At 41.7% G+C, this 26,749-nt stretch overlaps 1 protein-coding gene and 1 long non-coding RNA gene across 10 annotated transcripts in view; both read right to left on the bottom strand.

Annotated features, from left to right (window-relative positions):
* The window catches only part of FAM13C (family with sequence similarity 13 member C), a 136,714-nt gene extending 119,611 nt beyond the window's left edge, over positions 1-17,103 (bottom strand). For 3 of the 9 annotated variants that reach the window (XM_067710924.1, XM_067710926.1, XM_067710925.1), the window contains exons 1-3: positions 16,469-16,638; positions 10,003-10,059; positions 6,359-6,554 (exon numbers count right to left, since the gene is read on the bottom strand). In XM_067710924.1, coding sequence (XP_067567025.1) covers positions 6,359-6,554; positions 10,003-10,059; positions 16,469-16,530 — 315 coding nt within the window. In that variant the 5' untranslated portion in view covers positions 16,531-16,638. The other 6 variants (XM_067710927.1, XM_067710929.1, XM_067710932.1 and 3 more) reach the window with 6 other exon arrangements.
* A 3,973-nt stretch (positions 17,104-21,076) lies between these two features.
* On the bottom strand, positions 21,077-25,359 carry LOC137209343 (uncharacterized). Its single transcript, XR_010935996.1, has 4 exons — positions 25,265-25,359; positions 23,900-24,116; positions 22,680-22,766; positions 21,077-21,329 (listed from the first exon to the last, which is right to left on the bottom strand). It is a non-coding gene; the product is annotated as an uncharacterized lncRNA (long non-coding RNA).
* Positions 25,360-26,749: the final 1,390 nt, after the last annotated feature.

Below are 26,749 nucleotides of genomic sequence, written 5' to 3'. Positions count from 1 at the left end.
TGGAAGATTTTTAATCACAGTTTCAATTTCATTACTTGTGATTGGTCTGTTCATATTTTCTATTTCTTCCTGATTCAGTCTCAGAAGGTTATACCTTTCTAAGAATTTGTCCATTTCTTCCAGGTTGTCCATTTTATTGGCATAGAGTTGCTTGTAATAGTCTCTTAGGATGCTTTACATTTCTGCGGTGTCTGTTGTAACTTCTCCTTTTTCATTTCTAATTTTATTGATTTGAGTCCTCTCCCTCTTTTTTCTTGTTGAGTCTGGCTAATGGTTTATCAATTTTGTTTATCTTCTCAAAGACAGCTTTTAGTTTTATTGATCTTTGCTGTTGTTTTCTTTGTTTCTATTTCATTTATTTCTGCTCTGATCTTTATGATTTCTTTCCTTCTGCTAACTTTGGGTTTTGTTTGTTCTTCTTTCTCTAGTTCCTTTAGGTGTAACGTTAGATTGTTTTTTTTGAGATTTTTCTTGTTTCTTGAGGTCGGCTTGTATAGCTATAAAGTTCCCTCTTAGAACTGCTTTTGCTGCATCCCATAGTTTTTGGATCCTCGTGTTTTCATTGTCATTTGTCTTTAGGTATTTTTTGATTTCCTCTTTGATTTCTTCAGTGATTTCTTGGTTATTTAGTAACGTATTGTTTAGTCTCCATGTGTTTGTGTTTTTTACATTTCTCCCTGTAATTGATTTCTAATCTCATAGCATTGAGGTCAGAAAAGACGCTTGATATGATTTCAATTTTCTTAAAGTTACTGAGGCTTGATTTGTGACCCAAGATGTGATTTATCCTGGAGAATGTTCCATGCACACTTGAGAAGAAAGTGTTATCTGATGTTTTTGGATGGAATTTCCCATAAATATCAATTAAATCTATCTGGTCTTGTGTCATTTAAAGCTTGTGTTTCCTTATTAATTTTCTGTCTGGATGATCTCCACTGGTGTAAGTGAGGTGTTAAAGTCCCCCGCTATTATTGTGTTACTGTCGATTTCCTCTTTTAGAGCTGTTAGCAGTTGCCTTATGTATTGAGGTGCTCCTATGTTGGGTGCATATATATTTATAGTTGTTATATCTTCTTCTTGGATTGATCCCTTGATCATTATGTAGTGTCCTTCCTTTTGTCTTGTAACTTTTTTTTTTTTTTTTTTTTTTTTTGCGGTACACGGGCCTCTCACTGTTGTGGCCTCTCCCATTGCGAAGCACAGGCTCCGGACGTGCAGGCTGAGCGGCCATGGCACATGGGCCCAGCCACTCCACGGCATGTGGAATCTTCCCAGACCAGGGCATGAACCTGTGTCCCCTGCATCGGCAGGCGGACTGTCAACCGCTGCGCCACCAGGTAAGCCCAACATTCTTTATTTATTTATTTATTTTTTTGCTGTACGCGGGCCTCCCACTGCCGCGGCCTCTCCCATCGCGGAGCACAGGCTCCGGACGCGCAGGCCCAGCGGCCACGGCTCACGGGCCCAGCCGCTCCGCGGCATGCGGGATCCTCCCGGACCGGGGCGCGAACCCGCGTCGCCTGCACCGGCAGGCCGACCCTCAACCACCGCGCCACCAGGGAAGCCCATTCTTTATCTTAAAGTCTATTTTATCTGAGTATTGCGACACCAGCTTTCTTTTGATTTCCATTTGCATGGAATATCTTTTCCCATCTCCGCACTTTCAGTCTGTATGTGTCCCTAGGTCTGTAGTGGGTCTCTTGTAGACAGCATATATATGGGTCTTGTTTTTGTATCCATTCAGTAAGCCTGTGTCTTTTGGTTGGAGCATTTAATCCATTCACATTCAAGGTAATTATCGATATGTATGTTCCTATGACCATTTTCTTAATTGTTTTGGGTTTGTTTTTGTAGGTCCTTCTCTTCTCCTGTGTTTCCCACTTAGAGAAGTTCCTTTAGCATTTGTTGTATAGCTGGTTTGCTGGTGCTGAATGCTCTTACCTGTTGCTTGTCTGTAAAGCTTTTGATTTCTCCATCGAATCTGAATGAGATACTTGCCAGGTAGAGTAATCTTGGTTGTAGGTTCTTCCGTTTCATCACTTTAAGTATATCATTGCCAAACCCTTCTGCCTTGTAGAGTTTCTGCTGAGAAATCAGCTGTTAACCTTATAGGAGTTCCCTTGTATGTTATCTGTCATTTTTCCCTTGCTGCTTTCAATAATTTTTCTTTGTCTTTAATTTTTGCAAATTTGATTACTATGTGTCTCGGCGTGTTTCTCCTTGGGTTTATCCTGTATGGGACTCTCTGCGCTTCCTGGACTTGGGTGGCTATTTCCTTTCCCATGTTAGGTAAGTTTTCGACTATAATGTCTTCATATATTTTCTTGGGTCCTTTCTCTCTGTCTTCTTCTGGGACCCCTATAACGCAAATGTTGTTGCGTTTAATGTTGTCCCAGAGGTCTCTTAGGCTGTCTTCATTTCTTTTCATTCTTTTTTCTTTATTCTGTTCCACAGAAGTGAATTCCACCATTCTGTCTTCCAGGTCACTTATCCATTCTTCTGCCTGTTATTCTGCTACTGATTCCTTCTAGGGTAGTTTTCACTTCAGTTATTGTGTTGTTCATCTCTGTTTGTTTGTTCTTTAATTCTTCTAGATCTTTGTTAAACATTTCTTGTATCTTCTCGATCTCTGCCTCCATTATTTTTCCAAGGTCCTGGATCATCTTCACTATCATTATTCTGAATTCTTCTTCTGGAAGATTGCCCATCTCCATTTCATTTAGTTGTTTTTCTGGGGTTTTATCTTGTTTCTTCATCTGGTACATAGCCCTCTGTCTTTTCATCTTGTCTATCTATCTGTGAATGTGGATTTTGTTCCACAGGCTGCAGGATTATAGTTCTTCTTGCTTCTGCTGTCTACCTTCTGGTAGATGAGGCTATCTAAGAGGCTTGTGCAAGTTTCCTGATGGGAGGAACTGGTGGTGGGAAGAGCTGGCTGTTGCTCTGATGGGCAGAGCTCAGTAAAGCTTCAATATGCTTGTCTGCTGATGGGTGGGGCTGGGTTCCCTCCCTGTTGGGTGTTTGGTCTGAGGCGACCCAACACTGGAGCGTACCCTGGCTCTTTGGTGGGGCTAATGACGGACTATGGGAGGGCTCATGCCAAGGAGTACTTCCCAGAACTTCTGCTGGCAGTGTCCCTGTCCTCACAGTGAGGCACAGCCACGCCCCCCTCCCCCCTGGCAGGAGACCCCCCAAAACTAGCAGGTAGGTCTGGTTCTGTCTCCTATGGGGTCACTGCTCCTTCCCCTGAGTCCCAATGCGCACACTACTTTGTGTGTGCCCTCCAGGAGTGGAGTCTCTGTTTCCCCCAGTCCTGTCAATGTCCTGCAATCAAATCACGCTAGCTTTCAAAGTCTGATTCTCTAGGAATTCCTCCTCCCGTTGCTGGACCCCCAGGTTTCGAAGCCTGACATGGGGCTGAGAACCTTCACTCCAGTGGGTGGACTTCTGTGGTATGTGTTCTCCAGTTTGTGAGTCACCCATCCAGCAGTTACGTAATTTGATTTTATTGTGATTGTGTCCCTCCTACCATGTCACTGTAGCTTCTCCTTTGTCTTTGGATGTAGGGTATCTTTTTGGTGAGTTCCAGTGTCTTCCTGTCGATGACTGTTCAGCAGCTGTGATTCCAGTGTTCTCGAAAGAGGGAGTGAGAGCACGTCCTTCTACTCTGCCATCTTGAACCAATCTCTGTATATGCTCTTTTGAAATGTGACTTTTTATAACTGAATAAAGATATAATGCTTCCATTTTACGGAAATATATGTATGTACCATTTTACAAAATATTTATATATGTAATTGTATACGTGTGTGTGTGTGTGTGTGTGTGTGTGTATATATATATATATATATATATATAAACAGTTTTGAGTCATTCACTGAATAATACTGAGTGACTGAGTGTCGGAGATCCAAAGGTGGACAAGAAAGACTGACTCACTGACCTCAAGGAACCTAAGTCCTAGTGGAGCTAACATTCACTCAAACAATGTTTGTCTAGCTTATGTGACCAACATCACAAAGCTTTAAGGCAGAGAAGAAAAACATACTTATAAAATTCTCTCCAAAGTAATCTTTTCTCAATAACTAATTACTGCTTAGCAACACAATATATGACCAAAGGAAAAAAATTCCAGAGTGAAATAAAAGGTTTTGTATAAAAAGGGGTAAGTAAATCACCAGAATCATACTTGGAAGTTCTGGGTACCTCTTGTTAGAAATATCGTGCTTTTATGTAAAAGACATTCCACTCAAGTTCTTCCAAATCTGACTAAAGAGGTTATGTAATCCCTCTGAGCCTTCGTTTTCCCATTTGTACAAAAAGATAATAATAACCATTCCATGGGATTGTCGTAAACATGGTACATACCTGGAGCACAGTAAATGCTTAAATAAGTGTCAGCTGACTTTATTAATAATATTATTTATAGATGCTCAGTTCTTTTTTTGTTTTGTTTTGTTTTGTTTTTTGCGGTACGCGGGCCTCTCACCGCTGTGGCCTCTCCCGCCAGAGCACAGGCTCCGGACGCACAGGCCCAGCGGCCATGGCTCACGGGCCTAGCTGCTCCGCAGGATGTGGGATCCTCCCGGACCGGGGCACGAACCCGTGTCCCCTGCACCGGCAGGCGGACTCCCAACCACTGTGTCACCAGGGAAGCCCTAGATGCTCAGTTCTTGATCAGTACTCAACCACTGTCAATTATATCTCTCCAAAGAAAATGGGAAGAATGAAATCTGTTTCAAATTTCTCCAAAATATGGAAGACCTAAAATGATATTATCGAAGTTCTCTTAGTCATTACGGGGAAAACAATCTCATTGTGTACACTGGGATGTTTGGAATGAACTGGAAATTTTACGTGCAGTCTTGGATTCCAATGCTGTATTATCTGCAAAGACTGTACAAGCACCTCACTCTCCTGGAATCTTCCTGTGCATGAGCAACGTGTTGGAAATCACATGCCCCATTAGCACCTTATTACAAGTGACGACTGCGTAATTTCTCTGAGGCCAGACTAAAGGATGACAAGAAAGAGGTCATTCTAGGAGAGACGGCTGGTCACCCAAAGCCCACAATGTCACAGGTGACCTTTAGTAGGAGATTCAAGGTCAGAGTCTCTCCAGACCCAGTCAGACTCTGCAGGCAGCCCTTTGGGTACCTGTGTCCTCCCCAGCACCAGACTCTCTCATCAAACAAGTGTTGGGTACACTCAGTAATAGGCAGGGTCTCAAGTTAATCATAACTCAAATGATATTTCACACTTAACCTCTCTCTACAATTCAACTCAGTTTCAGAAAATTACAACAGAACTTCATAAATGCTCACGGCATTTCATCTCACTGCAAAATTAACTGACTAAATAAGAGGTCACAATGCCAAAAAAGAAATGAGATAAAAAACACAAGGCAAATAAGAAAATTACAAGGTCAAATAAACTGCCCAGCCCAAGTTGTTTTAGCAGGAAGATCACCTGGTGCCCATTTGCAAAGTTGGACTGGACTTCAAGTTATTAGATAATTAACGTATTACACTGAGAGCCTCCCACATTATTTTTAAAGTTAACAGTTAGGTGTTAACAAAAAAGCAAAGGTCACATTAATGAAGCACCTATGTCCCCAAAACTGTGTTAGGTGCATTACAAGTATCTTAATGCTGGGACCATTAACCTCGTAGTAAGATTAAAATGGATTACATTCGTTTCATCTCTTTTAAAAGCACCATAAATTATTTGAGGGGTATTTAAGAGTTTTAAAAATCACATTCTTTGATACATCCCTCTACGACTAGAAAAGTAAAATAAATAATTGTGTATAAAATGTATTACTTGAATCAAGTTGGAAAGATGCTTCATTCATACACTTAAATACTTATCTACCTCAAAGAACCAGATTCTACACACACGTACAATCATGCACATACACGCTTGAGTGTTTTTCCAAAGCCACTAAACTGAAACCTAAGAAGAATGGCTCTGTATAACCCTGGGACTTCTGATTTGCTGAGAAGAGGCTCCAAGTTTGGGGCCAGAGTTACACACCCTAGATAAGGGAAGCTCATTGGAAATCCTCCTCCACCCTCCCCCACAAAGGACGCAGCAGCTCCCCTAAATCAATGTCAAAGTCCGGCATTTGAGAGTATCAGTTTGAAAGGGCGCTAAACGAGCAGCCTGCCCAGCGCACTCCTCTATTAACCCACGAGAGGGGCGCACGCACGCGTCCCAGGTCGCAGGTGCGCGATGGCAAGTCACGCTAATCTCCGCCTGCAAAATAACGTGCTCAGACCATCACCGTCACCGGAATGGTGCTCTCGCCAGAGGAGCACCCGTCTTGGCCAAGGTCTGAGGAGGTGGGGCCCGCTACCTGACTTTCTCCGTGGCTCCTCCCGTTCTCGGCCTTGAAGATGGACTTGGGCTTCCGGGACTTGAAGTTGCCCATGCTGGGTCGCAGCACGTCCAGCCTCGCGGGCTGCTCTACATGCTGCGGCGGCTCGCGGGACGGCACGGGCTCCTCTAGCGGAGTCCCGGCATCGGGATAATTTTCTTTATCGTCTTCATCTCTAGAACAGGAAAGACCCAATTTAGAAAGCACCCATTTTGTAGAAGGTGGACATGCTGGCAACAGGGAAGACCAGATCAACAGGCTTATTAGAAGGATGAACTAAGGTATCTACCATGATTATTTTTGTAATCTGGTCAGTTAATAAACAGTGACTGCTTTCAAATTGAAAACAAAAACAAAAAAAGTCTAATAATCCGCCCTGGGAAAGAGAGGCTGGTGACACTCACTGCAGCTCATTTACACGGTACCTAGCAAACTTTTTAGTGTAGGCTGCTTCAGAAGAACTGAATGTCACTTTTTAGATCACACCACATTCCCTTCCCATCTTTGCTAGTGGATACATACTTTCTGTAGTTGTAGCTTTGCACATACTATCATACTTGTTTTTCATTTTTCACTTCAAGATAGTTTCACATATGTCATGTTTTTCTCTCACCAATAATAATGTGAGATATTCCAGTTAGCTATTGTCATTCCTACATTATAGATTAACACTCTAAACCCCAGAGATTAAATAAAGGGCTAATTCACCCAGACCTGGAGTGGTCAGGTGGGTCCCCAGTCTCTCATGCATGTGTCCTTGGTTCAAGGCATGATGTTTCCTCCTCACTGGCAAGTCTCTAACCATCTCCTTACAACTTGCAGACGCATTTAAAAGTCTAACTGGGGTCTATTTTAATAGAATACATACTACCTCAATAGAATTAAGACAAGAGCCAAGTTCTACCCAGCCAAGCCATCTATCTGAACAACCCTCTCAACGCAAAGCCAGAGATCCCAGTATCTGGGTCCTGAGGGTGTGAACGGCTGGAGAAGACTGACCTGGCTGGCGTTACCTCCACACACTCAGCGCTGGGAGGGCAGTGTTCATTTTCACGCATCAATCAAATTCAACACAGCATCGCCCTCCCCCTTCAATTGCCTCAAAAACAGTGACATAATAACACTCTTATTTGAAGTCATTTGTCCCTCTTAAATCTAGATGCATTTTATTTTCTTATTTTGCTAAGAATTCAGCAACTACCATAGCCAGATGGAGCATTCCCTTTATACGATCAATATGATTGTCCTTAACCCATTAGCAATCATTCACTACTAGATCATGCAATTCTGTAGGACTGGCCACTTCCCCCAGGTGGTGTTTTTCCCTCCTGTGCCCTGACCAGCAGCACCCATAAAAGAGAGTTTGGCAAGGTCAGCTAGCAAGCAATTCCTCATGGCTCAGGATACATAAAGCCAAGGGACAAGAACAGCAAAAGAAAGATTTCTATGTCGACTGCTCAGGATGCCTTTTTACAAATAGAAGATTAAACTCACTAAGCTGATATCAGGAAGATGAGCTCCAGTTAGTCTCTGGGATAAGAGCAGAGAAAACATTGGGCCAGGATGTCTGGAACATGGCCGGGGTGCATGTCGTTGGACAAGATGTGGAAATAAAATGATGTGAAAGAGTTAAACTTAAGCCTCAGGACAAACTTAGTATCTGGTAAAGGAAAACCCAACGGGTGAAATAATTCTTCATGATAGTAACTGAAAACACAAACAACAAAACAATGTCAGTGACACTGGTTAATATTCTCCCTTAAGATCTGTAATTAAAAAAAAGTTGTATGTCACTAATGGGTTTGGAAACCAATATCACACCATGAGCTGGAACTACACTGGTTCATTTGAAATGCACGTCTCTCACTAGTGACAAATACTACTCATCCACACACCCTATGCTCCTGGGTGAGCAACGGAAGAAGCAACAGCGACCTCTACCATAGCCTAAGTGTTCCTCATTCGAGGAGGATTCTAGCACACTCAAGAATAAAAATGACTTTTCAAATCTAAAACGACGCTTTTGATAGACTCCTTCCTAAAATAATACCTGAATTTTGTTTTACATATCATAGTTTCAAGGTGCCCAAAAGCTATAAATGTCATCCTTGACTTGAAAAACGGGGCAAAAAGCATCTTTCTCTCATTACACAAATATAAAACCTAAATAGAAAAGTCATCTTTAGAAATACATTTCCAACCTATTACTGGTTCCTCAGAATCCCCAAAACAGAATATAGGTGACGTAATTTATGTTACCGCTTACTGGAATCAGTCATAACTGAGAACGAGCACGGTGTTCTGAAAAGAACAAGAGTCCAAAATATCCTCCTACTTGTTAGAAATGCAGCCGGAGCCACACCACCTCACCTCTGTGACCCTCATCCAGAAGATGCCGGCATCTCTACGTGACAGAGGCAGTACGGTCTCTGTGAAATGCCTACCAAAGAAAGTTGGCTCAAGACCACAATCCAATAAATGGGGGCTACTTTCACTTGGGGCCTTGGGCGAGTGGTTATTTGCAAAGAAAAAACTGAAGGTTATGTTTAGTCTTCCCAATACCTCCAGGATAAATTCCAAACTCCTTAGCAGAGTATATAAACCCTTTGTAACCAGGTCTTTGTTTATCTCTGGAACTTTATTTCTTACCACTCCTGGCATCCTCAGCTCTCAGGGTTCCTGCCATCCTGAACTGCTTGCTATACCTTCAAGTTGAATTATTTTCTCTGCCCTCTGTTGGCTTACCAGTAAGTTGCTCCCTCTGCTTGGTTTTTCGGCCTTATATTCCACCAAAAAGAGTCATGTGACATGTGGAGTTTTCTTCAGGAATCCATCCCAGAAACCTCACTGGGCTATTTGGTCACTCTAAGTGAATCCTCTGTTTCCCGCTAGTAAAGCAGCACTTAACGCACTGTAGCATCATCATCTATATTCTGGCCTATCTCCTCCAGTGAACTGAATTCCTGGGAGCAGGGATTGGTTTGAATTTCTCCATCCCGTATCTCCACTGGTTTCTGGCACACAAAAATGTATGAAACAAAGGCCTTCAACAAATGTCTGTTATCCAACAAGTGTCCCACAGACCAGTGTCCAAATGCTGCCTCATAGCAGCTGTGTTATCTTGGATGAGCTATAATCCCTCTGAGCCTCAGTTTCTCCATCTAGGATGAGGAGGGTAACATCAGCTTCCTTTCAGTTGTTTAGATTAAATAATAAAATGCATGTGAAAGTGCTTGAGTGAAGCAAATGTAGAAGAAATGGTTAACGTGAAGGTTCTGCCATCATATCATGAACCCGGTGATGACCAAGATCCAGACACTCAATGCCACGCTTGGTGAATAAATCTAGAAGCTCTTCCTTAAGGTCTATGATGGGAACAGATGTGCTAATCAATGAATTCAATAGGCATTTACTGAGCATTCTCCATAGAAAAGGTACCGTCCTGAGTGCTAAGGGGGGTATACAAAAGTGGACAAAACAAAACTTCCTTCAACAGCTGATAATCTATTAGAAGAAACAGAACATGAGAACAAAGTATTAGAATTCAAAGAAGAGACTTAAGATACCAGACCCAGATGGTTTCTGTCCTTCACAATTAAGAACCAAGCAATGGTGAGTCCTACCTGAGACTAGAGCAGTCAGTCTGATCTTCATGCAGAGAGACCGTGTCTTCGTCACACCTGGAGAGAGGAGATAAAACCACATCAGATCCAACTGTCTGCTGCAGCAGAAGCAGCAACAGTCTAAAATTATCTGACGATTAGCACAGGAAACTAAAAAATGGAACAATCTTTACCACTCTCACTCAAGCCAGCGTCAATTCCCCGACGTCTACCAGGTAATGATACCAATGTTGTCATATCACGTGAGCTTAAACGCTTAGAACCAGAGGTAACACTCCTTTTTCGTCCACTACTCCACATCACCTAAGCAAACAAGATCTTAGCAAGAACCTAAGTGTTCACAGCACTTGAGGGAACATCTGACACCAACACTGGTGGATTGCTGTCGGCTCAAAAGAGACTCTGCTACATGCCTCTTGGCATTTCTTCTGCCTCAAGGCAGTCCCAAACCACACCAGCTGCCCTTTGGCTCACTCCATTGGCCTCCAGACTTTCTTGACATCCTTCCTTTTCACAAAATTTCTGAAATAACCTCGTGAAAAATTCTTGGCTCTTCCATATTCAAAGCTCTCCAGTGTTCCACGCTGCCTAAGTACCTCTGGAGGAGGACCATTCTCTCACTCTAGTGTATGAGGGAGGCTTCGTTCCTATTCTCAGCCCTTCCCACTCCGCCTCACCCCACACCACTCCAGCCTGGAATGCTTTTTTCCATCTTCAACTCCTACTCAGCCTTCACTGCTCCAGCCTCACAAGCTCTGTGAACTTTCCTCGCCACGTTCACCCACGTGCCATGTTCCCATTTTAACCTTAGTACAGAATGGTTTACTCTTCATTCTGAGGTTTTAGTCACCAACTAGATCTTGCCTAGCACTGTTATGTAATTCCTTTGTACCTCTGAGATCTTTTAAATTAGTTGTTAATTCCATGAAAAGAAATAACCGTCATTTCTTTTTCTAGATACACTGCCACAGTGCCTACAATGTTACCCCAGAGTAGACACTCAATAAATGCTTGAATCAAATCATTAACTCGGGCCCCTCAGCAAGTCTGTTCCCTGGAATAATTGAACAAGCATTTATTGAGCACTCGCTGCCTTCCAAGTACTTCCTTAGGCATTGGAGCTGTGCTTCTCAAACTTTTTGGGATTCACGATTGACCAGTTGGTTTTCTATTTCCAATCCACTGTGGAGAGATAATTTGGTAAAAAGGTCGCAGGAATATCAAATTCCTATAAAAGTTATTAAAGGCATACTCCCTATTTCTGTACTGTTCTTGTCTCAGACAAGTTACAATTTGTGAACAACACTTTGAGTAGCACTACTGCTAAAGGACAGAAAGTTGAGAAAGACCTAGCCCCTGCTCTGACAGAGTCCCAATGTAATGAGTAGACATAAATAAATAAACATCTACATACATAGATATAACCATAATACAGTATTTATACTACATGAAATCTTTTAGAAATTTAAAATATTCCTTACCAGCAGTGGTGTATAATTTACCCACAAAACAAACTGATGAAAGCTTCAGTCCTCTTCCCTTACTATCCCTTTTAAATTATGGTTTTGTAATGAATTAAACAAAGGCTCTAACCTAACAGACTCTAACCCTCTTTACCCTGGCAGCTGGGGAAAAAAAATGCATCGACTTAACAAAATGCTCTCCTTAACAAAATGAACTCAATTTCCTTGCTTTCCCATTTTTTTTTTTTTTTGACTCTCAATAACCCACTTTGTCCATCTCATGGAAAACAACAATTAAATTCCTAAACGTTGTCTTGTTCTCCTCCATTAGAGGCATTTACTGTAACAGATCGTCGGAGCTGTATAATGAATAAAAATGTTTCCCAATAAAAACAACCTAGCTAAGTAGAAAAGCCAATGAAGAACAGAAATCTAGAATTGTTGCTTCCAAAGAACTAGGGTTCAAACAGAGTTTCAACCTTAGAGCTCAACAATACCTATTGTTTGGGAATTTGGCAAGAACTATTTTTTCTCCCCCTCATTTGATTTATTAATTTTTCTTCCCAAAGTACAATTAGTTAAAAATAAGAAATCGGCACCAGAACATACAAAGTTGCAGATGCTTTCTGAAATCTGAAGCCAGACCTAATTAGCTGATCCGATTTTAAGGACTACTGAGCAACTCCAGTCATCACTCAAGAAAACACAATTCCTAGACTGCAGACATAGCGATGAAACAGATCTCCTTATGGCTTCCGTGGCATACATATGCAAGCTCTTTTAAGTTCAATTTCCATTTGCTTTGATGAAGACCATCAAGCTCTACTCAATTAACATCTTTCTGATTGTTCTACTGATTCCTCGCCCAGGAGCCCCCCACAAATGCACAATACTGGCCCAATTATAAAACTGGATTCCACACTGGGAACCCATATCCAAATATTCCTACTCCTGGAAAAAAAATCAACTCAGATCAAGTGTCCAACTGGTCTTGGGCATGAGATTCTCTTCCTACATGTTATTCCAATAAAAGAATTTAAAGACCAACCCATTAATGATGTTCTTTGTAAATTATCAAAACCAGGCATCTTCTAGTACAAACTTTTTCAAACTATAAATTGTGACCTATTAGGAGGTCCTGAGATTAGAGAGCAGCTACCAGCATTTTGTTGTTACTATTGGTAGAGAAACAGAATAGAAAATATCAGTACAGTGAGGGTTAAGTGTTATTTCACGAAACTTGTTTAAATAAACCATATCTATACATTTGTGCTGGACTGCGACATAAAATGTGTTTATTGTTGTTCACAGTAAAAAATGTGAAGACACCTCTATTAACTGACTTCCTTTGAGGTTCTCATCAACTAGATTCTAAGTTCCCAGAGTTCTTAATTTGTTGTTGCCCAGACAATACATGGATAATTTGTCCTTGCCCTCATTTCTTTGTGAAATGCTCAGGGTCGTAACTCTTCTATTTGGACTTTTGCTTCCTCTATCAACCACAAACAAGAAAAAGTTAGATGGTACTTTATAGTTCACCTTCTCTTTCATATGATCTCAATTAAGCCTGACAATGGTGTGAATTACCTTCACACAGGGGCTGAGGAATTTCCCAGGATTCCGAGGCGTAAAGCAGTGATGCCTGTGTCACTTCTGCTCCACCACACTAAGCCCACTGAACAGTCTCTTCAGTCTACGTTCCCAGGGGTTCACAAGAGAGAGAAAGACTTGTTTCTTAGGATAATGGTGGAGTAAGAAGTACCCATGAGAGGTTCTCTTTTTTGTCTTGAGGTAAATAAGAAGAGAGATCTCAGTCTGGTTAGTAGATAAACTGTAGTTGTACCCGGAAGGGGACTTCTATTCCCTGCAGTACCATGTCCCTTGAAGGCACAGTTGCAGGGGTATAGCCTGCAATCCTGTGGGATTTCTCAAAGTGTGTCTGATTAAAATACAGGTTCCACTATATGCAATATCCTGGGATAAACCATAATGGAAAAGAATATAAAAAAGAATGTGTATATGTGTGTGTGTATGTGTGTGTGTGTGTATATATATATATAACTGAATCACTTTGCTGTACAGCAGAAATTAACACAACACTGTAAATCAACTATACTTCAATTTTTAAAAATAAATTAATTTAAAAAATGGAAAAAAAAATAGCAAGTTCCAGCCTCATCCCCACCCGCAGCCCCACTAGATCAACTCTCTGGGGGTGGAGCCCAGGAATGCGAGTTTTTCTGCTCTCTCCCCACATAACTAGTATGCTTCTGAACAGTTCAACACTGACCTAAAGGTTTAAAAACCCAGACCAGCAAGTGGGCTGACTCCAACATAATCACCCACTTCTAGGTTCCCACTTGGGAATAAAGCCTGGGAAGCTGGATTTTTCACAAGCCCCCATTCCCTTCCCCAGTTGATACTGATAATCAGTTGGTTTTGAGAATTACTGCTTTGCATGATAACTAATTTGTTGCAGAATTCATTGCTGGGCAGGCTTCATTTCAAATAACAGGTTAGCCAGGGCAACAGAGGAAATGACCATGGAAAAATAACAGATGAAAGGGCGCTGCAGATACAGAAGAGAAGGCCAAGGCCAAGGCCATTCTGATCTCAGAAGAATTTGGGTAGCAAAAGAAATTGAACTGGTCCAGAGCTGCACAGACAGGGCCAGGCATGGGAGAAACTGAGAAAAGCATAAAATACATCCCTGAGTCCCTCCCAATTCCCCTTCACCTTGACTCTTATAAGACCCCCAGCTGGCAAAGCAGAACCCTCTTAGGTTAGACTAGCTGCTAACATAATTTATATTAAAGTATTAATGACAATTTGAATCCACCTCCCAGGGGCACAGACTTTTTAATTTCCATTTTAATAAGGGTCGCCACCAGAGTTCTTCATCCAAAAACAAAATCATCTCTAGGTAGAATTTCAGGCACTAAAAAAGATAAGTACATGTGGGTAGGAGGAAGTAGGAGTGAGGTGGGGATAGGAGAAAGGGGACGTTTTCTCGTATCTAAAACATGTAAGAGAGGCAAGCGCCTCCTCTGTGCATGCCGAGACCAGACGTGAACATTTACTGATTACATGCTACTTCTTTGTCTCAGTGTAGTGCATCCTGGTCCTGCTGACTTTAGGGTCATGCCCAGAGAACCACGGAAAACGGTTCATATTACTGAGGGGAGGAGAAGATACTATAATATAGGATGACTAGCTTTAAATGACCCTCGTCTGTACTGCTACACCTATGAAGATTTGGTATGCTTCAAATGTTCTCCTCAGGTTTTTAGATTAGCCAGATGGCATTCCCATTGTCACTCAGTGCCTTTTAAAATAAATCACTGTCACTTCTGTGAAAACAACAACAGGACCTTATGCAATCAGAACTCCTCGGGGAGTGTCCAAAGACAAGGTACCAGACTTTCCCCAGCATTTAACTATAAAGCCAATTTTTAAAAAACTGTCCATGTGAAATCTAGAATTAAGTGACTCCATTTTGAAGCTGCGATGCCTATGGCTGACTCTGGGGATTCAGCCACACAGGGGTCCTGAGACTCAGGCCCAGAAAGCATCTGGTGCTGTAAGCACAGCACAAGGAGGAAAGCAATACCTGTGCACCTGAACCAGGGAGTCACAGCCTCATCTTTGGCCTGCATGCTTTGGCCTGCATCTCTCCCCACTCTTAGGCTTTTAGAAAAGCAAAGCTGCAGCACCATTACCAAGCAGTCTCATTAAGGGGACACAGCAGGTCCCAATGAGTATTCTACATTGGATCTTCTAAAATCAACCCTGGGCCTTTTTTTAAAAAAAAGTAACTAAACTTAAGTGAGGCCAAAGCTCAACACTGAGAGAGCAGCATATCCAAACAGAGAAACAAAGGAATGTGAAAAACAAGAGGGCCCGGGAAGCCCTGCAGCCCTCCATCACCCAGTCATTGTGACAGTGACTTGAAACTCACATAATTTATTTGCCTTTTAGGGAACTTTAGAAAATAACTCCCAAGTTACCGGGACTTCTGTATCAAACTTTTTTTGATGCAGCGTTTTTAAATGTAGTTGAGTATACAACCTTATACCCCCTTTTTCCTGAAAAAATGTTTAGAGTGACTTCTATCATAAGGTCCTGGAAGTAAACATAATGAGTTAGCCTAGAGAAAGACTACTAAATAAAGTATAGACATTTAATACATATATGGATATATGTAAATTATATATCAGTGACATATAGTATTAGCATAATATACTACCTGTTAATTTTTAACATATACATATAACATAGTATTAGAAAAACATATTAAGGAAGGGATGACAAGAATTAAAACCACAAACTATAATATCTAATAAAAAAATACCATGCATGCTGGCCTTGAGTAAAATATTCACTCCTTCATTCCATGTTTGAACGGTGTTAGTCGTCCCAATCGAAAGCTTTAACCATGAGACTAGATAACGCATTCCTCCTATAGCCAGATCTCTGAGGGCAGAAGACAAAATTGACAAAGGGCATGCAAGAAAAGTTTACTCTACTGTGTCTTAAAAGTCTGTACACAGCAGAGGGTGAGACTAAGTTTAGCCTATTTATCACATGCTGGAATCCAACTCATTTCACATCCATCTCCTATTTGCCGTAAATGTACACAGCATGCTCCATGAAAACAGACACCAGCGTTGGCAAAATACAACAAAGCTTTCCTACTGACATGTCAGAGAGATTTATTTTTTTAAAAAATCTGAACTCCAAGAACACGTATTTTGGAGCACTGAGCTCCCGCAGGCCATCAGTTTGTTTTAATCACTCTCCCGTAGTTGCTAAAAGACTGATTTCAACCTGTAAAGATTTCTGGGCCCCATCAGTCCCCACATCTCGCGGTCTTCACAACCCCAGATTACAGGAGACAATGCATCTAGTACCCAGAGCGGCTGGAAACGGTAGAGGATACCTTCCCGATAGTTGCTTCCTGAGAAAGGCATGCAAATCTTATTTTAGTGACAAAAAGCACTTACTCTGTTACAGCGGTGCTGCTGAAGGAATTATCCTGAAGGCTGAAACAGAAACAAGAAAACATCAGCCAAGTCCGGCCGGGGAGCCGTCTCCCTGATTGCTCTCCGGGAGTTAGAGCACATACACAAACATGGCATTGCAAGGCAAGTCTCAGGGCTCCCCGGCACACTCGCTCTACCTTGGGCTGCTGTCTGCACATGCTCGTAACGACACCCCCAGCAGGGGCCCGGCCGCACGGGCGAACCACAAAGCCCGGCAGCCCGCGAGGCTGCGGGGACAGAGCTGGGCGGGGCGCGGCGGCGGGGCCGGGACCCCGGGACCCCCTCGAGGAGCACCTGGAGCGTGACCGCACGACCCCAATCTCGCCAGCCGGGCGCCGAGTTTAATCCCGGCCTCCCGGTGCCCGCCACCCCCGGGAAAGGCTGACTGTTTCTGCCTAGGTGCTGAAATCCGCGGGCGACTTGCTTTCTTCCAGACGTCTTCTACCAGTTTTACAGAGCTACCTCCCTCTAGGGATGGAGGCTCGCAGAGATTCAGAAACCGTTCAGAAAAAGCTGGAAGGGAACGAGAAGGGGGAGGGAAACATAGCTGCTGTTTTGGGGGTGTGGATGTGTGGGTGTGTGTTTATTGCCCAGGAAAAAGAAAAGCCTCTGAAAGAGGGCTAGCTGCATCACACCAGATCTGTCTGCACTCTGTTATTTCAGTCCCGAAGAGGAAGCGCCCAGCCCCGGACTGCAGAGCTGTGAATGAGCCCACGCAGGGCGGGTGAAGAATTTGTTCCAGGCATTAGCTGGTGACTGGGTGGGGGGACCGTGAGCGAGATGGGGTTTCCTCTGCAAGAGCAGCCCGCCCGAGCTCCACTCCCAACCACCTTTACAAAAGATGAGAGAGCAAATGCACCCACGCTACCGCCTTTAAATAAAGGCAGCCTTGCTGGGGGAGGGGAAGGCTGTTAGCCCCTACTTGCTTCATTACCCTGGAGATGTTTGTCCTGAACTCTTTCCATCGTTAATTTCTCCTGCCCGTTGACCTTGATATGGAGTGACCAGTCACCTGGGAAAGATACTTATTTTGAATTTCGAATTAAGAAGATTCCCCATTCCCTTCCTTTAATTTCTCCACTCCCAGAAGCAGCTGAGATGGTTTTTGGTCAAAATTATATCAGACGGTGAGTTAAACGATAGCAAAAAATTTCAAAATTTCATTTTCAGGTTATCAGAAAAATTACTCAAAACTTGGTACTAAGGGGAAAGAGCGAGACCTTTCAGTGTCACGAGACATTTTTCACAGGTCCACCCAAGGACTGCTTAATTCTCTAAAAAAAAAAATGGACTTGTGTTTGACATGCTATTCACTCTTAAGTTCGATTCCTGACATGGTGGAGTTACGTGTTAACATGGTACATTTTGTCCAATCTGTCCAGAGGAAAAGATAACCTCAGCATTGATGGTTTTATTGCGTTGTGCAGCTTTAACCAATCTTGCATCTAACCTAACAATCTTATACTAACATTCTTTCTAAATGCCTGCAAATGTTCAGATCCTCAAAACGTTCTTGGAACCAAGAGCATCATCATCTTATAGATCCCCCCATTAATCATCATCTCATAGATCCCCTCTTATGGATCCCCTTATTAAAGTTAACAGATCTCTGATATGCCCCTGTATTTGTATCCGAGTCATATCTTTAACTTTCAAAGTTATACTCTGAAAAATCAAAATAGAGTTTTCAAAGACCAACAGGTTTCCTTAAGGTCCTTTGCAATTTTCCTTTCCTCTCTCTAAATATTTTTAAAAGTAGCTGAATAAAAGCCTAACACACGAATTCCCTAGAAATATCACAGGTTTGCTTCCAGACCACCACAATAAAGCAAACGTTGCAATAAAGCTCGTCACATGAATTTTTCGGTTTCCCAGTATGTATAAAAGTTATGTTTAGGGGCTTCCCTGGTGGCGCAGTGGTTGACAGTCTGCCTGCCGATGCAGGGGACACAGGTTCGTGCCCCGGTCCGGGAAGATCCCACATGCCGCAGAGTGGCTGGGCCCATGAGCCATGGCCACTGAGCCTGCGCGTCCGGAGCCGGTGCTCCGCAATGGGAGAGGCCATAACAGTGACAGACCCGCGTACCACAAAAAAAAAAAAGTTATGTTTACACTATACTGTAGTCTACTAAGTGTGCAATAGCATTATGTCTGAAAAAACAATGTACATATCTTAATTTTAAAATACTTCATTCCTAAAAAATGCTAACCATCACCTGAGCTTTTAGCAGGTTGTAATCTTTTGGCTGGCGGGGGGAGGGTCTTGCCCCGATGTTGATGGCTGCTGACTGGTCAGGGTGGTGGTTGCTGAAGGGTGGGAGGCTGTGGTCATTTCTTAAAATAAGACAAGGAAGTCTGCCACGTCAATTTAAGCTTCCATTCACGAATGAGCATGCAATGCTGTTTGATAGCATTTTCCCCACAACAGAACTTCAAATTGGAGTCCGTCCTCTCAAACCCTGCCACTGTTTTCTCAACCAAGTGTGTGTAGTATTCTAAATCTTTTGCTGCCATTTCAATAATCCTCACAGCATCTTCACCAGGAGTAGATTACATCTCAAGAAACCACTGTCTTTATTAACCATAAGAAGCAACTCTTTCGTTGAAGGTTTATCATGAGATTGCAGCAGTTCAGTCACATCTTCAGGCTCACTTCTAATTCTAGTTCCCTTGCTATTTCCACCATATTTTCAGTTACTGACTCACCACCTGAAGTCTTGAACCCCTCAAAGTCATCCATGAAGGTTGGAATCAACTTCATCCAACCCGCTGTTAATGTTGGTATTTTGACCTCTTCCCATGAATCACCAATGTTCTTAATGGCATCTAGAATGGTGAATCCTTTCCAGAAGGTTTTCAATTTACTTCGCCCAGATCCATCAGAGGAATCACAACCTAGGGCAGCTACAGCCTTACAAGATCTATTTCTTAGACAACAAGGCTTGAAAGTCTAAAGTACTCCTCGATTCATGGGCTGAAGAATGGATGCTGTGTTTTAATTTCCTACAGGAACATCACCTTTGAATTCACAGCTTGGCTGTTTGGCACAAGAGGCCTATAGCTGTCACATGTCCTCCTCACTAAGTTTAATCATTTCTAGCTTTTGATGCTAGTGAGAGATGTGCAATTCTTCCTTTCACTTGAACACTTGGAGGCAATTGTAGAGTTATTAGCTGGACTAATTTCAATGCTGTTGTGTCTCAGGGAATAGGGAGACCCAAGGAAAGGGAGAGAGACAGGGAATGGCCAATTGGTGGAGCAGTCAGAACACACAGAACATTTATCAATTAAGTTCGTCATCTTCTATGGGCGCAATTCGTGGTGCCCCAAAACAATTACAATAGTAACATCAAAGAGCACTAATCACGGATCACCATAACAAATATAATAATAATGAAAAAGTTTGATATATTGTGAGAACTATCAAAATGTGACAGAGTCACAAGATGAACAAACACTGTTGGAAAAATGGTGCCAGAAGACTTACTTGACACAGGGTTGCCACAAACCTTCAATTTGTTAAAAAAAAAACGCAGCGTCTGGGCTTCCCTGGTGGCACAGTGGTTGAGAGTCCGCCTGCTGATGCAGGGGACACGGGTTCGTGCCCCGCTCCGGGAAGATCCCACATACCGCGGAGCGGCTGGGCCCGTGAGCCATGGCCGCTGAGCCTGCGCGTCCGGAGCCTGTGCTCCGCAACGGGAGAGGCCACAACAGTAAGAGACCCGGGTACCGCAAAAATACAAAACAAAACAAAACAAAAAAAACGCAGTGTCTGCAAAGAGTAATAAAGGGAAGCACAATAAAATGAGGTATGTCTATATGGTCTCAGATTTGAACTCTATGGACTGAAATAACTTTAGAAGTATTCAGCCCTTGAATGATTTAATATATAGTGTGAATACATTCCTAAGCCACCTACTGCCTCATATGAGTTATGTTCAGGAGTGTCAGACGTGGCCTCTTCTATGTACACTATGTATGTGTACACATTATTTAAAAATCACAAAACAAGGTTTATTCTTTGTTTTATTGAGACCAAAAAAGGTAAGTTTATATTCAGCATTCTTGGCTCTAAAAATTCAAAGGCTGCCAGTTTTCAGAAACCTCTTTTACTCATTGTCTATGGTGCTGATTCCAAATGTTCTAATGCAGAGAAAGATCATACTTTTCTCATTTAAGTATTCCTAGTGATCTATTTGGAATGGAAAAATATAATGCTCTCAACTTTGAAACAGGACTTGGACAAGTGTATGAAGTAATGTGGGCCCTTCAAAAATAACGTGAAATAACAACTGTATAAAATAAGTGCAGGTATTCAATAATGTCCACGGATAAGAAATAAGGATTTTCAGCAGCTCCATGAATATTATGGACTAAAATTAGCTTTTAGGTAGTATTCTCATTCAATGAAACCATTTTTTGATATAGTTGATTATGGTTAAAACAAATACAAAAATGTCCCAGAAAAAAAAAATACTTGTTTTTCGCAGCATGCAAAAAACTCAACCATTTTAATTCTTATTTTTAACCAATTCTTCTAACATTATTTGTTTTCATTTTAAATCAGGTTTAAAGTTTATCTTTATAGTGTCTGGGGCTTTGTTTTGTTCTGATATTTTGTATTATTCAACTTGGAATAGGAAAATACTGGTGAATAATCATACAACATCCGGTTATTTTGGAAACACTAATTGACTAAATAGTAGTTCAAGATGAGTTTAAAAAGAGAAGCAGAAAACCTACAGTCCTGGAGTTCTAGAAGTAAGTTGTAGATCAGTGTTTCCCAAAGTGTCCTCAGTGGAATTCTAGTCTCCCAGATGGTCTAAGAAAAGAAAAGAAAAAAAGAGAGTTACATGATCAGAAATAAGTTTTTGAAAGGGTGTATATTATAACTTCACAATGCATATTAGGCAGTATTTTGTTTTTCAACCAACATTTCTCAAACTCAATGAAGACCAGTTTTTTGTTCAATGTTATCTATTAACATCATGTTGAACTGGGAATTTTGAGGAAAAAGTTCCAGAGTGTATCAGGGGAAAAAAAATGCAAAACAGATTAACTGGTATAATTATTAATTGAACAAATGATGCCACATGGTTGTCACTATTCCATAGCTATGAACAAGCCAGACACTGTCCCTGTCATCATGTTTTTAGAGTAATTATGAATGTATGTATACACATATAATATATAGTATATATTTTATGCACAACCCTATTTTATACAATATAAGTAGAATAAGGGGGGAATAAAGATGCTAGATTTAATATGGTTAATTCACTTAAATGTTAAAAGTTTCAATGTTTTACTTTTTCTATCAGTACTCTTAAAATCAACATCTGAATTTCAGGCTTAATAGTCTTTATTATAATTGAAGATAAATTAATTCTAATGTATGGACTTGGCTATATGCAAAATATAAAGCAATAATATAGTGGTCAAGAAAGAAATGTCTAGAGTTGCCAGGGTTCAAGACCCACCAGTTACTAGTAGTTTGAACTTGGACAACCACTCCACGCCTCAGTTTTCTCAACTGTAAAATTGGAGGTAATAATGACCTATCTCATGGATTTTAATGGAGACTAAATGACGTAACTGAAAATGACAGAAAAAAGTCCATAAATGTTGTCATCAATTTTTATTATTATTACAATAAATAAGAATATATAAACAAAGTTTGGAACAGGATGAACAAACTGCTGTGCTTGGGTAGTAGGTTTAAAAGATGATATTTTCTTTCTATTTCTCATAATGGCACAGTGTTTATATAGGGTTTTTTTTTTTTTTAAGAACAATAAAAATGAAAACTTTACTAAATGCAGATGGGCTGCTCTTAAAAATGAAATGAGCTCCCTCCAGACTGGCTCTGTGCTCACTTTACATTTCTTTGATGTAAATACCCACACATCCCTGGAAGAACATTCCATTCTGAGAAATCCCCTTCTGCAGGCTCCTGCGGCAAGCAGCCAGCACCCTAACAATGCCAGGAAGTCAGCAGAGGCCTGCCCCGCTGGTAGGCACACAGCGCCTCGGAGCTTCCTGCCCGCAGCCTTGGGAGTGAGCAGGCTTCCCCGTGCAAAGAGAGAGCTCTTGCCTGAAAAGATAATGTTCCGTTAAGGAAACTCTCCCTAATTCTCTGTCCTCTTGTCCTTTCCCTCTCCAGCCCCAGTACCTGATGTGGCAACCAAAGAGGCCTCATCATCTGAGTGATCGACCGCTCGGAGCTCCCGAAGATTCAAAGATGTCCAGCAAGGCGAAGCTGAGATACCAAAAATATAAACCAGTGGAGTACTGGTTATGATATTGGTTTCCATTCAAACATCCCCCCACCCTCCAACGAATGCTAGTGTACAGCAAGTCCACCTCTGTGTGACAATCTCTCTTTGATTCATCTGACAACAAAATGCAGATATGTAAACGGATTGCTAATCAAAGTTTTAATTTGTGTAAAAGATTCAGGATTCCATGAAGTCAGTGGAAGTGATGGTGGAGACTGGTCTGAATCACATTCAAGACCAGTGATAAACGAGGTTTTGGCAATAACAAGAATAAAAAATTGACAAGGATGGTGACATGTCAATACCGAAGGGAATGAGTTAAATATCAAAGGATTAAGAGTGGTTCTTGGAAAAATGTATGAAGCCCTTAATTAATTTTGTAAATGTTACCTTTTAATAATTATGTAGTACATGTCAAATGTCAAGTGAAGGTGATCATTCTGAGCTATTAAAATTTTTGCAGAAAAATGATATATAAATCCCCTCCAATGGGCATAATTTATTTTTCATTGTTTCTAAGAATTAGCTATGACAATTATATCCATAATGGAAGGTAAGAACATTTTTAATAACATATTTGCTATTTACCATGACCTACCAGGCCCTATGCACCCTGGGCCTGAGACAACTCTGAACTTCCCTCCAATCATATTGGCCTCCCTGCTCTTATTACAACAGGTGAACTTGATCCTTCCCTAGGCCCTTTGCACTTGCTATTCCCTTTGCTGGGAACACCACCCCCAGATCTGCTCAAATGTGCTTCCTTGAGGAAAATGTCCCTGACCACACTCCCTAAATTAGCAGCTCTCATCACTTTATTCTGTCTTATTTTCTTCATAGGACCTGATGTGTAATAATTGTTCGTCTATTTGTGTTATAATTGCCTCCCCCACTAGAATGGGAGCTCTTTGAAGACAAAGATTTGTGGGTCTTCTTCACTACTGTACCCCCAGGGCTGAAAATGGTGTCTACCATGGTAGCTACCCGGTAAACGCTTGTGAAATGAAATGAGTGAATATTCACTTCGCCGTTTTTTTTCCCAAGATAAAGCTCTATTCACCCCTTATTTTTTCTATTTACTTTGACATGTTAGCTCCTGTTTTAAGTGACTCACCTTAAGTGGGCTTTTTCCAAGACAAGTTACCTTCGGATAATGAGGCTTTCCTGTTTCAGACCTTTCTTCCTTGGCTTTGCAGGAATAACAAACAGATTTCATGCTGTTATGCCAACACAGCTGATGGTGCCAGTTGCCCAAGACATTGTTTGTTCCTGAGGTGTGGTCCCAGTCCAGCCAGAAAGACAACAGGGGATCGATCAATCACCAGTGTTTGCTATGGGACAAGATGGTAGTAGAATTATTGATTTAGAACGCCTTATTAAAACAAAAATTTTCTTGGGAAAAAACACATTTCATTATTAACACCTTAGCTTGAATTAATTTTCAGATGATCAAATACATCCTTCCTATTGATGGGATTCTTAAGAACCTCAGGAGTTAACTGGTCTAATTCTTTTTTAATATCTAAACTTGTACCAGGGCAATCCCCCAACTGCTGCTTGAAACCTTCAGGAACAAGAAATTTACACTCCACAAACTCCTTTATTGGACTCCTCTAATTCTTGAAAATAATTTCTTTCCACTTGATCCCTCCCCCGCCTCTTGTTACTTTCAACCGTGAATGAACACCCCTAAAAATGAATCTACTCCATCTTCTGGTCTCCTGGCCAAATCTTCCCCATTCCTTCAGTACATTTTCACATGGTGTGATTTAGAATCCCTTCAGTGTCTTTCTGGGTTGTATAGAACTGGATAAACTGTGAAAATATCCTCTTAAAGTGCACCTACTACCCTGAACATGTTATTACTCCAGGCATGGTTTGTTCAGTGAAGACTGAAATGGGATTCGCATCTCCTCCTCTCAACATTATACTCTTTGCATGTGGCCCAAGATAACTATGCGTGGTTCTGGTGGTTATATCACCCCATGGACCCAGATGGTTGGAGTCAACTGCTACTCCAGAGCCACACCTGTGCCTTCCAAAGGAGAGTAACTGGTATGTGGAACCCAAGTCCCAGCTCTGCATACATTCCTATGAAATTCTATGTTGTTTCGTCTGACATTGCATACAATCAAATCCAACCTTTCACATCTTTTTAGAATATATACTTTTAGCAAAAGTTATGTTGGCTCTCTCTTCCAGTGTCATGGAATCAGTATGCTGTAGGTACACCCCTCCCCAAAACTGGAGCATACAATAAATATACTTTTAGTCAATTTGTAATTTTTTAATTTATATAAATCAGGAGAAATGTATTAAATAATTATTTAATATAGTAAAACTTAGAATATTTGAAGTTATGTTACTTTATGGGCAGAGTAGGGTAGGTGGGCAGAGAAGCAATGAGAAAAAGGGCTTGGGCCCAATATTTGGGGTGCTACTAGGGTGAGAGACACCAGGGTAGGGGCCCCACGGTTACCAGGTAGCAGCCTGAAGTCGTAAACTGATTCAAGGTAGGAGGGGCAGTTCCACCCTCTTCAGCACCCTCGTCCTCTCAGCAGAGTGGTATAGCTGTTAGCTGTAAAGCAATTATACTCCGATAAAGATGTTTAAAAAAATTAAAAATTTTTAAAAAGTAAATAAAATTAAAGAAAAATTTTTTTAAAGTGGTATAGCTGAAGCTCTAGTCAGACACAGATAGCAATTTAATGAGTCATCCCGTTGAAGAACGACAGCCCCACACTTCCATGGGTACCCATAAGCAGAACACATCTCGGCTACCTGGGGCCCACTCAGTGAAACCTCCTTTGTTCTAGGAAGGGGAAAGTGTATTTTTCTCCCTGTAATTCCTCCTACACTTTCCAAGAGAAATTTCTGAGTTTTTCCTTCTCCTCCCACGGTTCCATTTAACTACTCTGCTTTTCAGTCTCAATAGCATCCTCTTTGTACATGTTCTCTGAGCTTTGGTCCATATAAATCTGCTCACAGGGCTTCCCTGGTGGCACAGTGGTTGGGAGTCCGCCTGCCGATGCAGGGGACACGGGTTCGTGCCCCGGTCCGGGAAGATCCCACATGCCGCGGAGCGGCTGGGCCCGTGAGCCATGGCCGCTGAGCCTGCGCGTCCGGAGCCTGTGCTCCACAACGGGAGAGGCCACAGCAGTGAGAGGCCTGCGTACCACAAAAAAAAAAAAAAAAAAATCTGCTCACATTTCCACTGGTAATCTCCTTATATAAATGCCAATGCTTACAACACAATATTCTGTATCTCTTTAAAATTCTCAACCTAGGTTGTTCTGATTATCTATTGTTTTAATAGCTTTTAAAAAAATTTATTTTTGTTCATGATTTTGAGGGTCAGAAATTCCAAAAGAGTTCAGCTGGGCAGTTCTGATCCATGTGGTGTCAGCTGGGGCAGGTGGGATGGGAGGACCACGTTCCAAGCTGGCTCCTTCACTCCAACAGCCAACAGATCTATGTTCCTGGCCTCTGTCTCCACATGGCATCTCTTCGTTAAGGGCCTCTCCATGTGGCTTGAACTTCCCACAGCACTGTAGTCTCAGGGTCATCTCTTTTTACGTGGTGGCTGACCTCCAAGAGACAAAGGTAGAAGGTGCCAGTCCACTGAAAGGCTTCCCCTGGACTGGTATAACATCACTTCTGCCATACTCTACCACTCAAAGCAGATATGAGTCAGCTCACTTTTAAGGGCAGGATAATAGACGCACCTCCTAATGAGAGGAGCATCAAAGAATTTGTATCCATTTTTAATCTGCCACAGACATTTACATTGATTGTTGGTTTCCTCATCCTTAGACTCATGACAGTACATAGTTATACTTCTCATTTCAATGGACCATTAATCTATAATTTGGGGGGATATATCATATATATATGATATGGGGTATGATATAATTATTAATTAAGAACAGAGACAAGATTTCTGATATTCCCAAGAAACAAAATG

The sequence above is a fragment of the Pseudorca crassidens genome, chromosome 16 (genome assembly GCF_039906515.1).
Source record: "Pseudorca crassidens isolate mPseCra1 chromosome 16, mPseCra1.hap1, whole genome shotgun sequence".
Lineage (NCBI taxonomy): Eukaryota > Metazoa > Chordata > Mammalia > Artiodactyla > Delphinidae > Pseudorca > Pseudorca crassidens.
Note: the sequence above shows the minus strand (reverse complement) of the source record. Positions and strands in the feature narration are given on the sequence as shown.